Consider the following 18920-nt stretch of genomic DNA (forward strand, 5'->3'; position numbering starts at 1 on the left):
AAGTGCACAGCTGACTGGAGTAGATCCTGAAATAAACAGCCCCTTTCTAATATAGAAAATGAGAATTAAATTGTCACCCCATGAAACGTAAACCAATCAAATCGTGAGATATTGAGAGATCAAAACCCCTACTGGCCAATCTTTGGACAGAAATCCACTTTTACAGAAGAATAGAAAATCACCAGAGAAGTCGAAGAAGAGCGACAGAGAGGATGAAAACAACAAAGCCAGCCAGTGAACCAATGGTTAGGGGTGTTGCGTCACAGCTCTTTGAGCCAATTGAATTTAACATCAACCCGTTAAGAAACGCCTTCACACCTGACGGTGCTGAAGCTGCCAGCAGCCGCCTTTCACTGAGACACATGTATAAAGCTGCATTAAAAAGAAGCTCCTAGCTGATATGGATTAAATGTTTATATCTGGACAGGACATGCTCTCTAACAGGAGGGGGAGGGGCTTAGTGTGAGCTCAGTGCTGATACGAAGCTGCAGCTCTACATGTGACACACCCAGTCATTATCATGTATGACGATACACACTTGATTTAACCCGTACTACATGCCTTCTTATCAGTGAGTGTGTGCTGTCAGATAATCTGAATGAACTTTGTTTTTACAGATTAAAGTCAGAGTTCACTGTCAGCTCTGTTCGCGCTCTCTGATTCACCTCTCACCTACATCTATCACACACCTTATCACCTGTCTGCTCACAGTATTATTATACCAGGATGTGGCTCCTATAACATCTGTATTCTGATCAGTACACATCCCAACAGCTGTAATAATAATAATAATATCACTTATAACCCCTGATAGGTTTATGACCTGACCACCACCAAGGTGATAAAAACAACAAATAGACCCCCTCCTCTGTTGACTTCCTGTTGTTGACCAAACATCTGACTCCTCATGGAAGATGTTTAACTTCACTAAGGAGTAGTTCTATTAACTCATTACACATGTCAGAGAAAGCTGTCAATGCGGAGAGAAGATTCATAGAAAGTGAACCTTCAGTCGATCATGTAGTTTTGAAATAAACCAAATAAACTCAGTAGAAGAAGTGTGGAGGGTGGTCACCAGCCCCACGGTTTCCCGCCATACTACGCTGGAGCCTTAACGCCACACTGGGTCTGTTTCTGGATGCAGCCATGAGCAGCTGATCTCACAAGATCACAGGAGAACTACAAGATCACGCGGGAATAAAGATAACAAAGTCACTTTTATTTTTTTGGTGCCTTTTGTGACGTAATGTTCTTTAAGTGATGGCATATAAAATGGGAAGTCTGTATGTATGTGTTTTATTTTGAAATTGACCGGACGCTCTGTGCGTTCCCTTGTCTGACTTCCTGTCTGAGTGGGTTGACTCTTTTCAGCTTGTCATGAGCTTGCAGCAGGCTTTGATATAAAAAAGACTCTGTGCTTATTTGAAACTGAGCAGAGCCTTGTAGCGCTGCTGGTACGCTCCAGGTTAGTAATGTTGTCAAGAGAAAGCAGCCGTGTATTTTCTGATAATCAAAGAGTACACCTGACGACCTGAGCTCTTAATCAGTCTGTAAATGAATGATTCTTTAAGTGTTAAAGTCAACACACCATCATACAGCACATATGAACTAATTCAACAGATAATTATGGTTCAAAGTTCAACAAGTGAACATGAGATCTGAGGAACATGACAGTTTGATAAGATTAAGGAGAATTTAATCTCTGCTTGAGTGACACACCCACTACAGTCAGACAGTGTTTATAAAAACGATCATTTAAAGTCTTTAAACATGACAGCCAACATTAAACTGGATCTTCAACATTTAGAAGTCACACGTCTTATCATGATGCACACAGGACTGCCGCTCCATCACAGAGCATTATTAAATCAGAGCCCAAACATCATAAAGTCCAAACTAAGGTTAGCGAAGTGTTCAAAACTCAATAACGTGTTCAATAACGTGTTTTAAAAGCGATACAATCTGTTATTTTAATCGACAGTCTCAAAAAGTAGTGAAGCTTTTAAAGAAACTACAGATCTTAAGTCATATTTTCTAACCAAAACAGACTCGTCAATGTTTCAGTACCAAAAAAACGTTACCAGTTTCGAAAAAGTAAGGTGGCTCGCAAGACCCTCCGCTAAACCGTGTCGAACGGGAGAAGGGGAAGCTGAGACCTTCTACATGTTTATGTAGAATGTTGATCGTTTGCAGGAGTTTAACTTTACATTTTGCTAATTAAAATCAATAAATTACCACATATTTTTGCCTTGGACTTATATTTCTGTTGCCATGGTAACAAACGGGTATTGATGTAGTTTGAGTTTAATTAGAAGTTTGAAGTTCTGGTTTTGAAAGGACTCTAATCATAAGTCAGGGTTTAAGATCAGGGTGTTGGTATGAGGGTGAGATTAAACACGATGTTTCCTGTCGGAGTGAGACTTCAGGTAACCACCTGTCGTCTGCGCCTCCTCCAGATTCAGTGATGACCAGTGAACCTGATGTTTCTCTCTCTCTGCAGATTACTGTGCCAGTAAGTTTGCAGCCGTGGGTTTCGCTGAGTCGGTGGGTCTGGAGATGTTGGCGTTGGGGAAAGACGGCGTGAAGACGACCATCGTTTGTCCGTACTTCATCAACACGGGGATGTTTGACGGATGTCAGACCAAGTAGGTTTCTTTCTGTTATTCTGCTTTCTTTTGTTATTAGGCAGTGTTTCCCCTACCATTCTTTGGAGTGGCGGCCCACTGACCCCGTAGTGACCTCCCGCCTCTCCAAAGGAACGGCCCAAAATGATTTAGTCATATAATTTCTTAGTCTTTTACATTCCACTGTCCTCTTCAGCCAGTTGAGAAATACATTTACAGAAAGACAGCATGGTTTTCAGGTACGGTTGGCAGGCTTGTTTTAAATTTAAAGGTCACATATTGTCTTTATTTGTAACATGTTTAAATAAGTCTCAGAGCTCCCTGAAACATGTGTGTGAAGTTTCTTGTTCTAAATCCACTCTGATCCTGTATTTGATCATGCCTATAAACTCCTCTATTTCAGCCCTGCTCAGAAAAGGCTGTTTATGTGTCTGTACCTTTAAATGTTAATGAGCTGTGTCTGACCACGCCCCCTCTCTGGAAGGGGATGTGGCTCGGCCCTTATCGCTCCATGCCTCTATTGTTTACGGTGAGAAGGCAGACTCAGAGAACATAACAAACACCTAGCTGTGGGAGTGTCACCCACCTGGGGGAGGGGTTACATTATCTGAAAAGTGGAGCAGGCAACAGATGGAGAAGATGGACTTTTCTCATAATTAGGTGGTTTGTAGACAGACTAGGGACACAGATTAGTGTTAGTAAGACATGGTGAAGTGTATTTTGCATAATATGTGACCTTTAAATGTCTGAATCGTTTCTTGATTTGATTTGTTTATTCCAATAATAGAACATAAGACAAAGGTGAACATAAAAGAGACAGAAAATAAATAATAATTACAAACAGTGGAAAGTATAATTGAGAAAACAAATAAAAAAATTGGACACTAAGCTATTTTAAGTCAGCAATCACATTGCCACAACATCAAAGTTGCTCTTTTTTTCTTGACGTGAAATGTAACTGATTGTTGTTTTACTGGTACATAATATTGTGTGAAATCGGTCGCAGGCTCCTGAATCAAATCAAAACGAAATCATGTCGTGACAGACTTTGAGTTATTGTCAAATATCGTTTTGTCGTCTAAAGAATCGATATGATATCGTGATGAAACTGGTGATTTACAGCCATTATTACGTGTGTGAATGTGGTAGCTTAGAAAGCTCTAAGTGCTAACAAAATATGCTTTAGTAAAGTTTGATAATAAAAGAGGTCTCGTGGGAGGAGCTACAGGGATTAAAGAGAGCTGCTCGCTCTGTGTAGTCTGGATGTTGTGTCCTGAAGGTAACGTCTGCTCACTGTTATTGAGATGATCGCATTTTCTCGATGTTGAACTCCTGCCTCTCCAGTCTTTTTATTTATTGTAAACAGTATTTTCCCTGTCTTTCCACTCTGTAGCAGAGTGTCAGCCTGATATCAGCACACAGGTAATGAACGTCTCAAATGTCTTATCACAGAACTCTGTCAGCCTTTAACCCTCCCATGGAGATCCTGTCACTCATCATGACTGACAGCTGCTCCGTGTTTTCTCGTCTCCACCTGTAGATGAGGATGCTGCTGATCCTCTGATCGTCTGTAACCTCTGTCTTTGACTCATCGTGATAACAGAAAGAGAAATGTTTAGCCTGCAGGCAGAGTAGACATCACATTAACCAGAGCTGAAGATAAGAACAACAGATATAAAGCAGCTCATTCTCCACCTCCTCCAAACACATTGACTCTGACACAGGATCACTGTATGGAGTCTGTGCTGGCGATGTGCAGACGTGATGCAGCTCTGTCAGGTGTTTTAATTATAATCAACATGTTTGAGGAGGGACTCATTCTACTGTAGGTAAACGTTTACCTGGCTCATTAACCAGATGTGTTATCAAACAGCTGCTGGACCCTAACCTCGGGGCCGTGGTTACAGCTGCAGATTTGTAATTTATAACTGATTCAAGAGTGACTGTGTTTATTATTTGAAAGTTGACCTGAGTTTAACCAGAGAGTCCTGGACACAGACGGGCATCAAAAAAAGAGCAACCATACATACTGATATAATATAAAATACTTTTAATTCATTATTAAACATGAAACAAGTTTAATCATCAAATGTTTGTCAAAGTCACCACAAAAAAACAACAACTAATTGAACACAACATCCACAGCCAGATGTGTCGGGCTTCAAGTCCTTTAAAATCACTTTAGTGTCTGTGTTAATATCACTTTGAGATTCAGAGATATAGCGCTCTTTAAGACAGATGGAATTTAAAAAAAATAGTTTATTATGAGCTTTGTCACATCTGTTCTACAAGGACCTGTAGGTTCTGTTCACATGGGTCTCGATTTTCAGCATGTTTTGTTTTCTGCTCTTAGCACGCTTGTAGTCCGAGCTGTATTGACCAATCACGTATCAGCAAGCTTTGGTGCATGGAGGTGAAACAATGGTTATTCGCGCCTATGACATACTGGCTCTTGTTGACAGTATTCTGATGATGATTCATGTTTCTATAGACAGATGTCGACATGAGTAATACATCACAAATTAAAACTTGAGCCACAAAGCTGCTTGACGCCGTGTCAGGAAAGCCAATCAGCATTTAGATTTCCTGACTACTTTAAATGCAGGTCTGACCTCCAATCAACAGGCATCTTAAAAGTCAGGAGGACAGACCTGACAAAATCTGCATCATGATGTTGAACATGTTGAATCATCATCTATCACCCACTGAAAGATGACGCGCGCCTCTGTGAACAGATGCACATTCACAAAAAGTGAAGACAGCAGTTAGCGTTCAACAACTTCCGTTGTTTGTGCAGCGTTTAAGTCTGCAAGGTAAACGGCATCATGTCTTTGTACATCCTGGAGTAACACCCGTTATCTGTTGAGCCTCAGGTCAACAGTAAAGTTTATACAGCGGCTTCACTCTGGCTCACGTCAGCAACACGAGCCCAAACAGAACGAGATGTTCTTGTGATTTACAGAATGAAAGGATTAAGATTGATGAAATAACACCATCATGACACTGATTTGTAGAAAGTAGTGTGAGTGTCCCTAACAGCAGAAAAAAAACACTTTAGAGTTAAGATCGATCTTTTCTGATGCGTTCAAGGAAGTCAGGAAATCTAAACGCTGATTGGCTTTGTGACACATCGAGCAGATCTGTGGCTCAAATGTAATTTTGTTTTATTTAGAACAGATTGTTATCTGTCCCTTTATGCAGATACAGTTGTGCTCATAAGTTTACATACCCTGGCAGAATTTGTGATTGTTTTGGTCATTTTTCAGAGAATATGAATGATAGTACAAAAATGTTTTTTTTTTCACTCATGGTTAGTGGTTGGGTGAAGCCATTTATTATCAAACAATTGCGTTTGCTCTTTTTAACTCATAATAACAACAGAAACTACCCAAATTACCCTGATCAAAAGTTTAAATACCCTAGTTCTTAATACCGTGTATTGCCGTGTTGTGTGTCAGTAGCGTGGATAAGCGTGTTTTTCCTGCATACAATAAGGCCATGCAGGTACGCGATTGGCCAATACAGCTCGGGCTACAAATATACAGCAAACGTTACCCAGAACATTTCAGATTCTGAAAATCCAGACCCCTGTGACGCCACATCTGTAAATAGAGATTATGTTCGATGTTGGAATATCAAATCATAGTAATTTAGAGTGAGAATTGTTGAACATGTAATCAGAGCTACTGACAGAAAACTGATGGACTAAAGGTTTCCTTCCGTGTTCCTCTCTGGACATCCTGGGGTCCAGATTTAAAGGTGTCTTATTTTAAAGGTCTTTATTTTTGTCTCCTTGTGTTAATCCATCCAGAGCCCCTTTCCCCCCCTTCCCCCCTCAAACCCTGCGGACACACAGTGTTCGTCAGCACGCACACACACACACACACCTGTCCTGTCTCTTCCTGCTCCTCACATCTCTACCTGAGGTCCTTTTAAACCAACACGTCATACACGCTGTGGCCTGATTCAAACTGAGGGGCTTAATTCAAGTGTTTTTTTACAGACGTGTGAATTCTGTCTCACTGAACCTCGGCCCGTTTTCAGACGTTTATTTCCTGCGGTCAAAGATAATCTGAAGGTGGGAAATATTGGTTCTTACATAACTACAGTGCTGTTATGTAGAATTAAATCAGTTTATCAAATTAACCAAGTTTCTTCTTCTTCTTTGGTAAAGGAAGTCATCAGCTAGGCCCCGTGTCCACCTAGCATTTTTTTTAGTCTGAGCGCCAGCGTCTTTTTCAATTGACTTAACGAGGAGAGAGCGTTCGCAGCAGCAGGCGGCTGCTTTGAGTAAAAAGCGCGATGCTGGCGTCTTTTTTCCGAGCGATCCATCTTTTTGAACGTCCGCTGCGAGCGCTCAAGTAAAAAAATCGTCCAACTTTTCAGAAAGGCACTGTTGACGTTATCGGCGCTCTTTTCCAAATGTAAGATATTCCCCGTAGTGTTGCCGCCTACAGATTGTGTTTTGTAACCACATCCTCTTTGCTCTGTGTCTTATCGCGAAATAAAGGATCTCAAATATCAAACATTCAGTAAAAAGTAACGGAGGAGTGTCCATCATAAAGCGGCCATTGTCAACAGACCGTCGTCATAGAGACAGGACGGACGTGCGCCGCTGTTCTTCTCAGTGAGCCAACGATTCATCCAAGCGATCCCGAGCGCACAGTCGGCGCTTTTCTGCCTGGAAAAAATGCCAGGTGGGCACAAGGCCTTACTTCGGTTCGATAGATCTCTGCTCAGGCTGCAGGTGGGCGGGGTTACGATGGGAAATGTGTGATGTCACCGTCATCATCACTACCTTGAGCTAAACAGGCTGAAAATGACAGATAACAGAACTTTATCTCGTTTAAAAGCAAAGTCTGATCGCACAGTCAGAGTGAACACCTGAGGGGGCGGCGCTCCTGTCAGGGGGATGAATATGTAGAAAAAGAAAAAAAAGAAACTTCCCTCTGATGAGTGGAGAGGGGGCTGTTTTCAACAACTTCTCTTACAGCACAAATGTGACAGACCAACACGGACACATTTTTCACCTCTGTAATCGTTAAGTTTGCGCGTCAGGGACAGTTCAGCCCGAGGCCTCGTGTTTTCAGGTTGTCTGTCCTGTTCCTGTAAAGGCCACATCTCAGAAACACCTCACCAATATCTTCAATGAGCTCAAACGTCCATTTGGACCCAAAGATGACCTGATGGGATTTAATAAGGTTAAATGTAGCTGAAGGAAAATGTCCATCCCACTCTTGTAAACAGGATATCACAGCACCGCCCCGAGGTCATTTCATGACTTCAGATATATTACGTCTTTTTATTTGTCTCAGATAACTAGTCTTTGGTCAGTCTGTGCTGCCTCTAGCATGATTAGGGTTTTTGTTTCAGAATCGGATTTCCCCCTTCAGGTTGTACACATTTTTTTCTATTTTTCACAACAAGAATTCAGTAAGTTGACATAAAGAGTAGGACATACCTTTTTTTTATTTTGCAACTGTGTGTATTAAGAAAACTTAAAAGGTGGAGTCAGTGGCATTTTTCATTGTAAGCACAACATTCAAACTGCGCCCTTCTTTCTAGGCTCATCACCCCTAAGGTTCCCCCCTGTATGGAACGAGCTGCGTTTCACCATACTATGATTATATTATCGCTTCTTTGTCGCTACGTCTGCATCCGTCATATATGCCAGTTTGAATCACATCCAATAGCTGAATTCCAAGTTCACCTGTGTGATGTCATTGGCCGGGGAAATCACACCAACTCCCCACCAAGAAACGTCCCAAGTCAACTAAAACGAACCAAATGAGTATGTGACTCCTGTTGCTTCTGCGGCCTGCCCTCAAGTGGACACTTGATGAACTGCAGGACACATTGGTTTTATTTTTCAACAGTGGAGGTTACCGCTTGGTTGGTAAATATTTTAGAGCTGAGAGATGTTGTGTTTTTCCTTTTCGTAATCCTCTTCCTCATCTTCATCAGGTGGCCGACTCTGCTGCCCATCCTGGATCCAAAGTATGTCGCCAAGAAGATCATCCACGCCGTGCTCACAGACCAGGTGTTCCTGCTGATGCCCAGGAGCATGTACCTGATCACAGCCCTCAAGAAGTGAGTGTTCAGCTTCTCTTTACCCTAACACTGCACTGATGTGGTGATACACATTTCAAACAGCTCACACTCTTTGTCGCTCACTACATACGAGCTTAAATCTTCTCTCTTTTTTTAATTCACTGTAATCACACACTCTGATAAGATAAGGATGGCAGCTCACAGGCTGTTAAACTGACATCAAAGAATAGTGAAAATCTGGAAAGAAATTGGGCGATATTTCATAGTAAAACATCTTTCTTTCATACACTATTAGTGACTGTTCAATCCCCTCCATACTTAACTGGTAGTGGTGTGACGGATATTAGTCGATCTACAAACAGACTCCCACAGTTCCAAGATCGATGGAGACGTGTCAGTGTGTCAAATCTTTGAGTTTTTAGAAAAGCGCTATATAAAACGAATGTATTATTATTATTGTTATTATTATCATTAATAAATAAATGAACTGCAAATAAATCCATGTGCAGAGACAGCAGTGTGTAAGTAGTGTGTGTAGTTGCCATGGAGATCTGCTGTACCGGTAGGAAGATAGTCCAGTCTTTTAGCCTTTTTATGAATGTTTCGCTCAAACTTTAAACGCAGATTACGGTCGTAAAGTGTTGATATATCAGCATGTATGGCAGGGTCCGAAATTAAGAAGATCCTTGGGGGGTCACGATTCGATTGAGAACCTATTTGTGATTCAGAACGATTCTGCATTCATGGATTGAAAGTTTATTTTTGAATGAGTGCATACTTCAGGATTTACTCCAGTCATCTGTGAGACTGGCTGAATTTCTTTCTGCTCTATTTGGCATTCTACTGAGTTAAAGAGCTAGCATTGGCACTTAGCAGGAAGTGACTGATTAGCCAGAAGTGATTTTTGGAAGTTATGAATCGATTTAAAATCTCTGCATTATGTCAAATATTGAAGCTATAGTGTACGCTGCATGCTCGCTCCCTCACGATATGCACTAGCAGGAGCAGCCATTGAGACACACACGTCCATTAAATGAATGATGACGTAGACAGAGGTCAGAGAGGAGCTGTGGTCATTCTCACACTGACCCTCTGACATTCATCATGTACATCAACAACAGGCAGACTCCATCTGTGTTCATGATGGCATGTTGGGAAATTTCTGCAACGAGAGTTAGTTTGAATAAAAGATCTCGAGTTGACGAATTTGTCTTTTGTTGGGTTTTAATTCAGTTTGCAAAGAGAAGGAAGAATGGCTCCAGGATGCACAGTAAGAAGAATCTGCAGTCAAGTTTAAAGTTACCTCTGTTGTTGGGCAGATTGAAGAGTTCAATGCTAAACACATTCTAGACAGTGTTTGTGTCTCATTTCAAAGAAAGGCAGGAGGTCAAACAGAGGTTTTCTTGTGAAAGGGAAGTTTCAGTATGATAACAGAAGTTCATACAGAGGCCTCTGATGAACAGGAAATGCAGGGGGCAAGGTCTGTCTGTGACAGTTAACAGGTTACAATCAATTCTATACCTCCTGTGTGTATCAGTCCATCCTTAACTATAACCGTTGCATCCCTCGTTCATTAGCTTCTGTTTGTTAGCAACATGTATTACTCCGTAGTCTTTGACCTGAGGTTGTCAATCTTTTTATACTTTTTATACAAAGCCTTTTAATGCCATACAATCTTTTATTTTAGTGATCGATAGAATCACAAAGTACCAAACCTTAAACACAACAACATCTACTTCATTAGACTTAATAGATTAGCTGTGTAAGAGAGGAATTATGAAAAGACTTTAGACTTTATTGTCCCCATGGGGAAATTCTTTTTCACAGCACCGTTACTGTCCAAACGGATAAGTCCAACCAAAGAACAGTCATACACAGAAAACAGAGTATAACACAAACGGAGATAGACAAAAAGTCAAGAGTTCCCCCTCTGGCCTGTTCAGCGAGGCCTTTTGTTCAGAGCCGCTATAACCGCAGGGATCAGGCTCCTCCCGAGGCGAGCCTTTCTGCACCTCATTGCTCTGTACCTCCGTCCTGAGGGAAGTGGGGCGAGGTGAGTGTTCAGTGGGTGTGTGATGTCCTGTTCTATATAAAACTCATGCACACTGTCTAAATTATACAGAAACATGTTACCGTACATAACGATCAGAAGAGACTGAGTTTCGTTCGGGTTTTCCCCGAGGACAGTGCTGTGACATCACTCCTCCTCTCCTCTTGTAACGTAAGTGGTGAAGTGTGTAGTAAGTGAATTGTTAGCGATTGAGAGAGAGACTGGCTGGAGAGAAGCACGGAAATGGACAATCTGGCAGTTGGTTTATATTTCTAATTGAATTCAAAATGTTCAGGGCTCACACCGGCGCCCACTTGAACTTCCTACATGATGTTTGCCTCTGCCTCAGAGTCACTCTCCCTCACACTGATGGAGCGCCGCTGCATGTGCAGATGTCCAGTGGGTGCATGCGCTCGCAGCAGCAGCAGCAGGACAGAGAGCGTCTCTCTGGCCTCGATCACATATCTGCCCACCTGATATTCCTACTTAACCAAATATATCTGTTCCTCAGGCCATGCTGTGTGCAAACAGAACTGTGCATGTTAACAAACTGAGTGTGGTCTTACTGCTCTCTGTTGATTCACTGATTTTCATTCGGAGCACAAAACAGAAACTAAACTCACACTATGTGAAGTCACCATGACACAGAGAAACTGACGGAGGCAGATTATTTAACTTCAAACTGAGAAAAATTTCTGGTTTGTTTGCACTGTATGGGGATGTTCTTCACGGTGTTACAGTCACATATTCCGAAAAGGTTTGGTGTTGGGTAGTGATTGGTGGTGTTGGGTAGTGATTGGTGGTGTTGGAGTGATTGGTGGTGTTGGGTAGTGATTGGTGGTGTTGGAGTGATTGGTGGTGTTGGGTAGTGATTGGTGGTGTTGGAGTGATTGGTGGTGTTGGAGTGATTGGTGGTGTTGGGTAGTGATTGGTGGTGTTGGAGTGATTGGTGGTGTTGGGGAGTGATTGGTGGTGTTGGGTAGTGATTGGTGGTGTTGGGTAGTGATTGGTGGTGTTGGAGTGATTGGTGGTGTTGGGTAGTGATTGGTGGTGTTGGGTAGTGATTGGTGGTGTTGGGTAGTGATTGGTGGTGTTGGGTAGTGATTGGTGGTGTTGGAGTGATTGGTGGTGTTGGGTAGTGATTGGTGGTGTTGGGTAGTGATTGGTGGTGTTGGAGTGATTGGTGGTGTTGGGGAGTGATTGGTGGTGTTGGGTAGTGATTGGTGGTGTTGGGGGATGATAGGAGTTTAGTGGTGTTAGTTGGTGTTTGGTGCTGGTTGGTGAATTGGTGTTTTGTTTTGGCTGGTTTTGTGTGGTGATTGGTGTTGGGTAGTGATTGGTGGTGTTGGAGTGATTGGTGGTGTTGGGTAGTGATTGGTGGTGTTGGGTAGTGATTGGTGGTGTTGGGTAGTGATTGGTGGTGTTGGAGTGATTGGTGGTGTTGGGTAGTGATTGGTGGTGTTGGAGTGATTGGTGGTGTTGGGTAGTGATTGGTGGTGTTGGAGTGATTGGTGGTGTTGGAGTGATTGGTGGTGTTGGAGTGATTGGTGGTGTTGGGTAGTGATTGGTGGTGTTGGAGTGATTGGTGGTGTTGGGTAGTGATTGGTGGTGTTGGAGTGATTGGTGGTGTTGGAGTGATTGGTGGTGTTGGGTAGTGATTGGTGGTGTTGGAGTGATTGGTGGTGTTGGAGTGATTGGTGGTGTTGGGTAGTGATTGGAGGTGTTGGGTAGTGATTGGTGGTGTTGGAGTGATTGGTGGTGTTGGGGGATGATAGGAGTTTAGTGGTGTAAGTTGGTGTTTGGTGTTGGTTGGTGAATTGGTGTTTTGTTTTGTGTGGTGATTGGTGTTGGGTAGTGTTTGCTGGTGTTGGGGGATGATTGTTGTTTATTGTTGTTTATTGGTGATTGGTCTGAAGCTCACCATGACTCTGCAGAGCTCTGCTGAAGCCTGTGCAGGTTTTACCTTCATGTGAAAGTCACCTCATGCTACTTTTCCTCTGTCAGATGAGTCAAGACCTCAAATGTACCTGAATATCATTCCTAGTTTGTCTTTTAAAAGTGTGTATTAAAGATAGTGTATTTTTTAATGGTGGTGTGTTTATGATAAAGTTGTTGCTCAGAGCAGCAGTTAGCTTGTTGTTGGACTGAGTGAATATTTGATCCATAAAGAAAAGGTTTTGAATTATTCAGGGTTTTCATCCTTCAGCACTGAATCAGGCTTCGACATCTCATTGTTATTCAAATAGTCTGACAACAAGCTAACCCCCTCACCTAACAAAGAGGATTTATCTGAACTACAAACAGCTGTTACATCACTCTCTACAAACACACAATCAATAACAATACTGATTTACCTCTATTACTTTATAAAACCACAGACTTCCTTTGCCCTCTGGTTAATCTAAACCTGCATCGGCTTTCTTTTTTAGGTCACATTTTCTACTTTTATCAAATCTCCTGACCTCTGCTGAAACACTGAATATGGATGGATTAGGAGTGACAATGGTTATTAATTAGATTATATTAAACACACAGTATGTAAAATCTGGCTCTCAATCAAAACAACAAAAGATGATGTTGAGGCTGGCGGGGAATCATGGGAGTGAGTCTCTCTGCTGCTTCTCTCCTCGATGATGAAAAAAAACTCCATGTTGACCGCAGTGAAGACGATGTTTTCAAGTATAATTTACATAACGTTTTTATCAAAGCAGCTCATGCATAAAGAGTACGGCAGCTTTCAGTAGCTGCTCATGCTTCCTTATGCAGCAGTCTTTGACGTACCATCAGGTGTTTCCTTGGCAACGATACACATTTTGTGTCTGTCATGGCGGCTCATCATTGTTGCTGTCGCGACAATACACGTCCCGTGTCTATAAATTTACAGAAAGCTGATAAAAAGAAGTTGACTTTCCTGATGACAAACAAACAAAGTTTGAAGTGTGTAAAGGCAGTCACACTTTTTTTTATAAAAGCTTTTTGACTTCTGTCTCCTCTTCTTGAAGAGGACCTGATCCCTCTACATTTTTTTTTTTTTTTTAAGATTTATTTTTTGGCTTGTTGTGCCTTAGATGGAGAGATAGGACAGTGGATAGAGTCCGAAATCAGGGAGAGAGAGAGTAGGGAATGACATGCGGGAAAGGAGCCACAGGCTGGATTTGAACCTGGGCCGCCCGCTTGGAAGACCACAGCCTCCATACATGGGGCACTAACCACCAGCGCCCCCCTCTACATTTTCTTTGACCCAGTGCAGCACTCACTTCTACCTTTTTCCTATAAAATTACAGATTTGATAACTGTTGGAAATATTTGAGGTAATTTAAGTATTCAACAACAAAATACAACATAGATTTAGTCCATTTTTAATTAATTTAGATATTTGAATGTAAAATTCTACATATTATATCTTGAAATATAAAGTAAGGAGCAGAAAGGTGAGTCTAACTCTGCTGTTCTGATGGATTTGGTTCTGTGATATTCAGTAGCTCAGAGCTGATAAAACCAAACAGAGCTGAAAGTGAGGAAGACACAGAGATCAAACATCTTCACTGTTTATGAACAAATGGCTCTAAAGCTAGATGTAATTAAGCTCGCTTTAGCAAACGACCCTATGAGATGCTATATGTTAACTGTGCTTGTTTACATCTGGGTTGTAGAGCAGACCCATTACCTGGAGGTACAGTCAGTCTGTGGCTACAGCCCTGTCTAGTGACGTAAAGCTGCTTTGTGGTTTGAGCACAACATTTGACTGTTAAAGGCCAAAAATAAAAATCATTTTAACTGACTAGTAATTCTGGTGTGGCGTAGCGAGGGTGATGACGTTTAGCCGTTTAGTCTACTTAACGAGCACATCCATCATTCTATTCCGGTCAAATGTTTCTGTCGTATTTCAAGAAATTCTATCAAAGGAAAATATCCGACCCTTTTGTTACCATAGTGACATATTGTTTGATCTTTTATTGGCCATTATTTACATTCAGGTATTGTGACAGCCCTACTCTGTGCAGTGGGCAAGCTGCTGCTGTGTGTGTGTGTGTGTGTGTGTGTGTGTGTGTGTGTGTGTGTGTGTGTGTGTGTGTGTGTGTGTGTGTGTGTGTGTGTGTGTGTGTGTGTGTGTGTGTGTGTGTGTGTGTGTGTGTGTGTGTGTGTGTGTGTGTGTGTGTGTGTGTGTGTGTGTGTGTGTGTGGGCAGCGATAAAAGCAGAAACAGACTCTGAATGTGACTCCATCAGTGAGTCACTGAGGGATGTCAGGACTCTCGCACCTTTTTTCTCCTCTCTCCTCCCTTTTAAAACATTTCCACACACTATATTTATGCTGTGAACACACTCCATGTGTTTACCGTGTTACGTTACACACACACTCAGAGCTCAGGTCCACGCTGATTCATTTCAAGATTCAAGCGCGAGTCACACGGAGGTTCAAAGAGAGGAGTTACACAGAGAGGGAAATAATAGAAAACCCACTCAGTTAGAATGGATCAGAAATATAATTAACAGCGACAGATATTATAAGGAGCCCTGGGATGAAGCACAGGAGATCCTATTCAGTGACTATCAGTATCGGTTAAATTTGTTGCAGATATGCACCGATGTTACAAGATTTATTCACCAGTGTCAAGTGGTGATGCACGCACATGCTCAGTATTGCACTACTATGCTGTATCCATTTTTACCTCAACTGTCTAAATTGTTCAAACAAGTTGTCAACATTTCTGTACAGAAACCACGAGTCATGGTCCACAGAGAGCGAGTTTAAAAAGTGATTATATGACGATAACAGACCAAACACTCTGCACTGTGTGAGTTCATTCTTCAATGTGTCTCTTTGGATAACATCACACATACATTTGCTTTAAAGGCGATGTATTTTATAACACACACAGGAGCCTTTAGGTCAAAGTGGTGTAACAGGAAGTGAGATGAGGTGAGGTCAACGTGATTCACAAAGCTTTTAACCTGGCGACATCACCATTGGCAACTGACTCTCAGCTCATAAACTTGTTGGTAACATGTTGTGTCCAGAGTTACGGTTTAAAATCGTCTGTAAAGTGTCTTGTTTTCTCATAAATTATTTACCTGTGCAGCTTACATCCTCAGCTTTAGGAATATGTTTATGGAAGTTTTTGGAATTGTAACGTTACATTTATAATAACACTACTGAGTGAAGCCGTCCAGTTACTGTAAAGCATATCACAGAGCCTGAAGACTCTGTTAGTGTTCATTTATTTTTACCTTATTTATCACAGCAATAGAAAGAAAAGTATAAACCTTCTGCATACCTGCATGTTTGCACACAGTGATCGATATCTGATGAATGAATCAATGAAAGCAGAGATGGATAACAAACAACCATCACACACCTAACTGAGACAAGATGTAAGATGGAAGTCAGACATCTATTCTGTCTCTGTGAGAGTTTATGAGGTTCAGTAGAAACCAAAGTCAGTCACACACACACACACACTGAGTTTTATACACACACTGTGAAGGTACGAGACACCAGTACATCTGAGCAGGTGTCTAACTTGTGAAGTGTGAAGTGTGGAAACGATCCTTTCAAGAACCACACACCAGACACTGAGGAGTGATTTAATCTGCTGTGAATATATTATGTTTGAATTAGGAATAAAATCTCTCGGAGAATTAACCTACAAAATGAGTGTGTGTGGATTTATTATTTCACTCGATGGAGATTTTACTGTTCCATCCTTGAATAATCACTGGGTCAAGTTTTAATATATTTTTAATAAAAATGACTCAAAGGTAGAAAAAGTTCCTGAATGTCTCCAGTAGATGAGTTCATCCTGCAGCAGTGAAACACGCTGTAATGTCTGCCTTCAGAGATGGGCCTTTTGTTAACAAGAAGATGTCTTTTAAACACAAACAGCTGTTACATCTCTCTCTACAAACACACCACACTACATCGAGAAAAACAGGAGTTATACCTCACTGATCTTGGGACGTTTCCAGTGGATTACTTTCCTCGTCACTTAAACAAAAATGTATATTCATTCAATTTTAACAGGCTACTCTAAAGTCACAAAAAATACTCAGAAGAAAGTCAAATTGAGGACAATTTATTTAAAGGTCACATATTGTGCAGAATACACTTCACCATCTTTTTCTAACACTAATATGTGCCTCTAGTCTGTCTACAAACCCCCTGAATTATGAGATAAGTCCATCCTCTATCTTTTGCCTGCTCCATTTTTCAGAAAATGTGTGCTCAAACAGGCCATTTGGAGATTCTCTTTGTGACATCACAAAGGGCAGTGACCCCTCCCCCAGGTGAGTGGCACTCCCACAGCTAGGTGTTTGTTCTGTCCCCTGGTTCTGCCTTTCCACCGTAAAACAATATGGCATGGTGCAAGACAGCCTGAGACACCCAAGCCCTTCCTGAGAGGGGCGTGGTCAGACACAGCTCATTTGCATTTAAAGCTACAGACACAGAAACAGCCTGTTCTGAACAGGGCTGAAATAGAATACAACAACTGCAGCTGTTACATGTACAGCCCATCTTCACACCATTTCCAAGTCTCCATCATTAAACCGTTATCTACCTACATTTTCAGTTAAAAGTCCAAAGACTGGGGTGCTGGTGCTGCAGTGGTTAGTGTGCGCGCCCAATGTATGGAGGCTGTAGTCCTCCATATGGTGGCCCTGGATCAAATCCCACCTGTGGCTCCCTTCCTGCATGTCGTTCCCCGCTCTCTCTCTCCCTGGTTTCCCTGGACTATCACCAATTCCTCCTGCCAATCATCCTCCATGTTAGTTTACTCTAAAGTCTTGTTTGATGGTGAGAGATTTACTCATATTTCCCATCTTTAGAGTCAGTTGAATGAATCTGTTGGTGTGCTGTTTGGGTCATATCATTGCTCTCCACAAACAATAGGAACAAAACTGTTTAATCTCATGTTTTGTCGTCATGTGTGGACTCCTTTCCCATTTTCAACATTTGTTTAGACTAAAATCTGCCAGTGTGGGTGAGTCATAAGCAATGTTTTTGTTCAATTAAGACATTATGCAAGAGTTTGTCTGACATTGTATGAATAAAGATCAATAGCTTACCCAATATTGGGTCTCTAGGACATCTATTTTTCTTGCTTTGGTATCTAACAGGTGTCGATATCATTCGCTTTTTCCTAGACTCATATCTAAGTTAAGCTTCTGGTATGGTGACAACCCTAGTTGGACTCACATCATCATTTGTCTCTCAGACAGAATAATTATATATCATATATGAAACCTGGTCTTTGTTCAGTATCTGGCTGTCTCATTAGCCTTCACTGTCACTACACAATCAGCTCATCTGTCCTCGTCCTCCTCAGTGTGCAGGTGTTAGACATGGTGTATGGGAGCACTTCTTCATGGAGACTCATCAGATGGACATTTTCTTCATCACGGTGAACAAATACCTCCTGATTTCCACCCCTCTGCCATACGTCTCCAGCAGCTCCATGACGGAGATGATCACTGATTGTATTATTTTTTGTCTGTGCTTTCTCCTTACTCATCTCTTCTCATCACCCATCATTTTCCTCTCTCCTCACCACTCCTGCTCTTTGCTCCTTTTTGTTTCCACTTTAATTATCCAAATCTTTATTTTATTTCCCCTCTGTACTCATAACCAACCCAACATTTTCATGACATTGTTTGTAAAAAGTATGATCATTTTGAACTACATCACAGCGGATTTAAAAGATATCTACCATCAGACTGAATACCTGATCTTCCTCAAAAGAACTTTGTTTCTCAGTAAACATAATTTTATAAAGTTTAAATTTTTATTTTATAGACACACATATACAAGAAAAACTTGGTGTGAAGGGTTAGGGTCAGGCCACCAGAGTGTGAACATTATTGCCTTGTGTAGGTTTTCATGTAGAGTTTTTAACCTTGCACAATGCTGTATAAAACATGGACGTAGTCTCAGTAATGTCATTCTGATGAGGAGTTATAAAGCCCAACCATGGCGGTCGCCGTATTGGAAAAGCTGACTATCGAACTTTAGATCAATCTAGAAACAGACAAAATGTGGTGCTGAGTCAGGGCTTAAGCCTCTTGGCAAACAGCTCCAATACGTTCACCTTTCAGTCAACTGAGTCACGCCCCTAATTATGCAAATGTCTTAGCCTCAAGATAATTAAAAATATACCCCACGCCCCATACAGTTTGTACAAATTACGAAATGACCTAT

General features: G+C 41.6%; 1 protein-coding gene across 3 annotated transcripts in view; it reads left to right on the forward strand.

The window, feature by feature from the left end:
• Window positions 1-18920, forward strand: part of LOC109996547 (epidermal retinol dehydrogenase 2) — a 34024-nt gene that overhangs the window by 8343 nt on the left and 6761 nt on the right. For all 3 annotated transcript variants that reach the window (XM_020650728.3, XM_020650727.3, XM_065953726.1), the window contains exons 5-6: window positions 2501-2645; window positions 8589-8714. In XM_020650728.3, the coding sequence (XP_020506384.1) occupies window positions 2501-2645; window positions 8589-8714 (271 nt within the window). The remainder of the gene's footprint in view (window positions 1-2500; window positions 2646-8588; window positions 8715-18920) is intronic.

The sequence above is a fragment of the Labrus bergylta genome, chromosome 4, assembly GCF_963930695.1.
Source record: "Labrus bergylta chromosome 4, fLabBer1.1, whole genome shotgun sequence".
Classification (NCBI taxonomy): Eukaryota; Metazoa; Chordata; class Actinopteri; order Labriformes; family Labridae; genus Labrus; species Labrus bergylta.